This window comes from Carlito syrichta, unplaced genomic scaffold, assembly GCF_000164805.1.
Source record: "Carlito syrichta isolate Samal-C Ts95f unplaced genomic scaffold, Tarsius_syrichta-2.0.1 Scaffold81549, whole genome shotgun sequence".
Lineage (NCBI taxonomy): Eukaryota > Metazoa > Chordata > Mammalia > Primates > Tarsiidae > Carlito > Carlito syrichta.
This window is the reverse complement of record NW_007025645.1, coordinates 417,932-419,641: the sequence shown is the minus strand read 5'-3', so window position 1 is coordinate 419,641 and position 1,710 is coordinate 417,932. Positions and strand designations below refer to the sequence as shown.

General features: G+C 52.6%; 1 protein-coding gene across 1 annotated transcript in view; it reads left to right on the top strand.

Moving 5' to 3' along the window:
* The window catches only part of TSPAN3 (tetraspanin 3), a 28,457-nt gene that overhangs the window by 1,429 nt on the left and 25,318 nt on the right, over nucleotides 1-1,710 (top strand). Inside the window, exon 3 of the mRNA XM_008055409.2 lies at nucleotides 82-209. Within this exon, the coding sequence (XP_008053600.2) occupies nucleotides 82-209 (128 nt within the window). The remainder of the gene's footprint in view (nucleotides 1-81; nucleotides 210-1,710) is intronic.

Here is a 1,710-nt window from a genome sequence, read left to right as displayed (position 1 = left end):
GCAGGGGCTCCGCGGCGAGGCCGGCGTGTCTCCCCCTGCCGCCGCCCGGGCTGAGGGCGCTCGTTCTGCGGATCCTCTCAGGACGCCCGGCTGGAAATCGGACACCCTCACGCGCTCGGGTTCCGCGTCGTTGTTAGGCCCGCAACGCTGGCGCGCATCTGCGGGGACAGGGACTCGGGAGGGGTCCGGGCTGAGGGGTCTGACTCTTTGTGCGTGCAGGACCGGCCGTCTGGTCTCCAGCCCAGGAAACTGAAGGCTTCAAATCCGAGGCCAAGTAATCCTTTGACCACGGAAATCGCTCTGTTTATTTTTGGTCCCGAGCGTGGGGAGTCTGAGATTATAACCCTCGTTTAAATACGATTGAGAGGTCACGAGATCTTGAAAGTGATGAGTTCACTCTCACTAAAAGATGGATTTTGGGGAGGGAATGCTTATAGCTTGTCATCTTAGTTCAGGTCCTTTTCTCCCCAGGGATTTTTATGATAGTCCGTGTTGTTCCTGTTCGCCTCTCCACCCTCCGGTTCATCTGAACCTTGTACCCGGAAACATCTTTTAAAGCATTTCCTTCATCACATCACTTTATTTAAAACAAAAACAAAACCTTCAGCAGTAGAGTAAGGTTCGGCCTCCTTCACCAGCTGTTGCAACTGAAGTCCTCAGTCTTGCCTTTCCTCTCCCAACTCTGCATTTACTTAAACTCATGCTTATCCCGGACGCTGTGCTGTGTCTACAGCCCCCAGAAGGCTCCTTGATCTTTTCCATCAATCTGACTTTGGAGTATCCTCCTCCCCTTGTCCCTGGTCCCCATTCAGCTCCTCCCGCTCACGTAGACACCTGTTCTGGAAAGAATCCCTTCCTTTCTTACTCCCCTGCCCCCCAACAAGGGAGGCAACTTTCAAATCCTGACAGCTGTAGCATACAAGGATCGTTTTTTATGTACAAAGTTGCTTAACCACCTGCTTGCTTTGCCCTGTAGTCTTTGAGGGAATTGACTGTGAAGGAAAGAGTCCTGACTGGGAGGGCTCACCTGTGCATGGTCATCCACTCAACATTGAGGCTTCTGTGATTTCTTCTTTTCCAATTAGGGCAGTATGTCTCCGTTTGATTTACAGGCCTTTTTTTTTTTTTTTTTTTTTATTTGAAGTCTCACTTTGTCACCCAGACTGGAGTGCAATGACCGCTCCCAGCCACCGCAGCCTCGGCCTGCTGGGCTCTGGCGATCCTTCCACCTCTGCCTTCCAAGTAGCTGGAACTACAGGCGCGTGCTACCATGCCCGGCTGATTTTTTGATTTATTGTATAGATGAGGTCTCGCCAAGTTGCCCAGGCGGGTCTCGAACCCGCAGGCTCAGGCAATCCACTCACCTCATCCTCCCAAAGACGCGGGATTACAGGCTGAGCTACCGAGCCTGGTTTCTGGCCTCTCTTTTAAAAATTTGTGTAGGGCCGGGCTTAGTGGCTCAGCCTGTAATCTCAGCACTTTAGAAGGCCGAGGTGAGTGGATTGCCTGAGCCGGCAGGCTCGAGACCTACCCAGGCAACTTGGCAAGACCTTGTCTCTACAATAAATCAAAAAAATTAGCCGGGCCTGGTAGCGCACGCCTGTAGTTCCAGCTACTTGGAAGGCTGAGGCGGACGGGTCGCTGGAGCCCAGCAGGTCGACTGCACCCCAGTCTGGGCGACAGCGTGAGACTCCAACTCAAAAAAAAAAA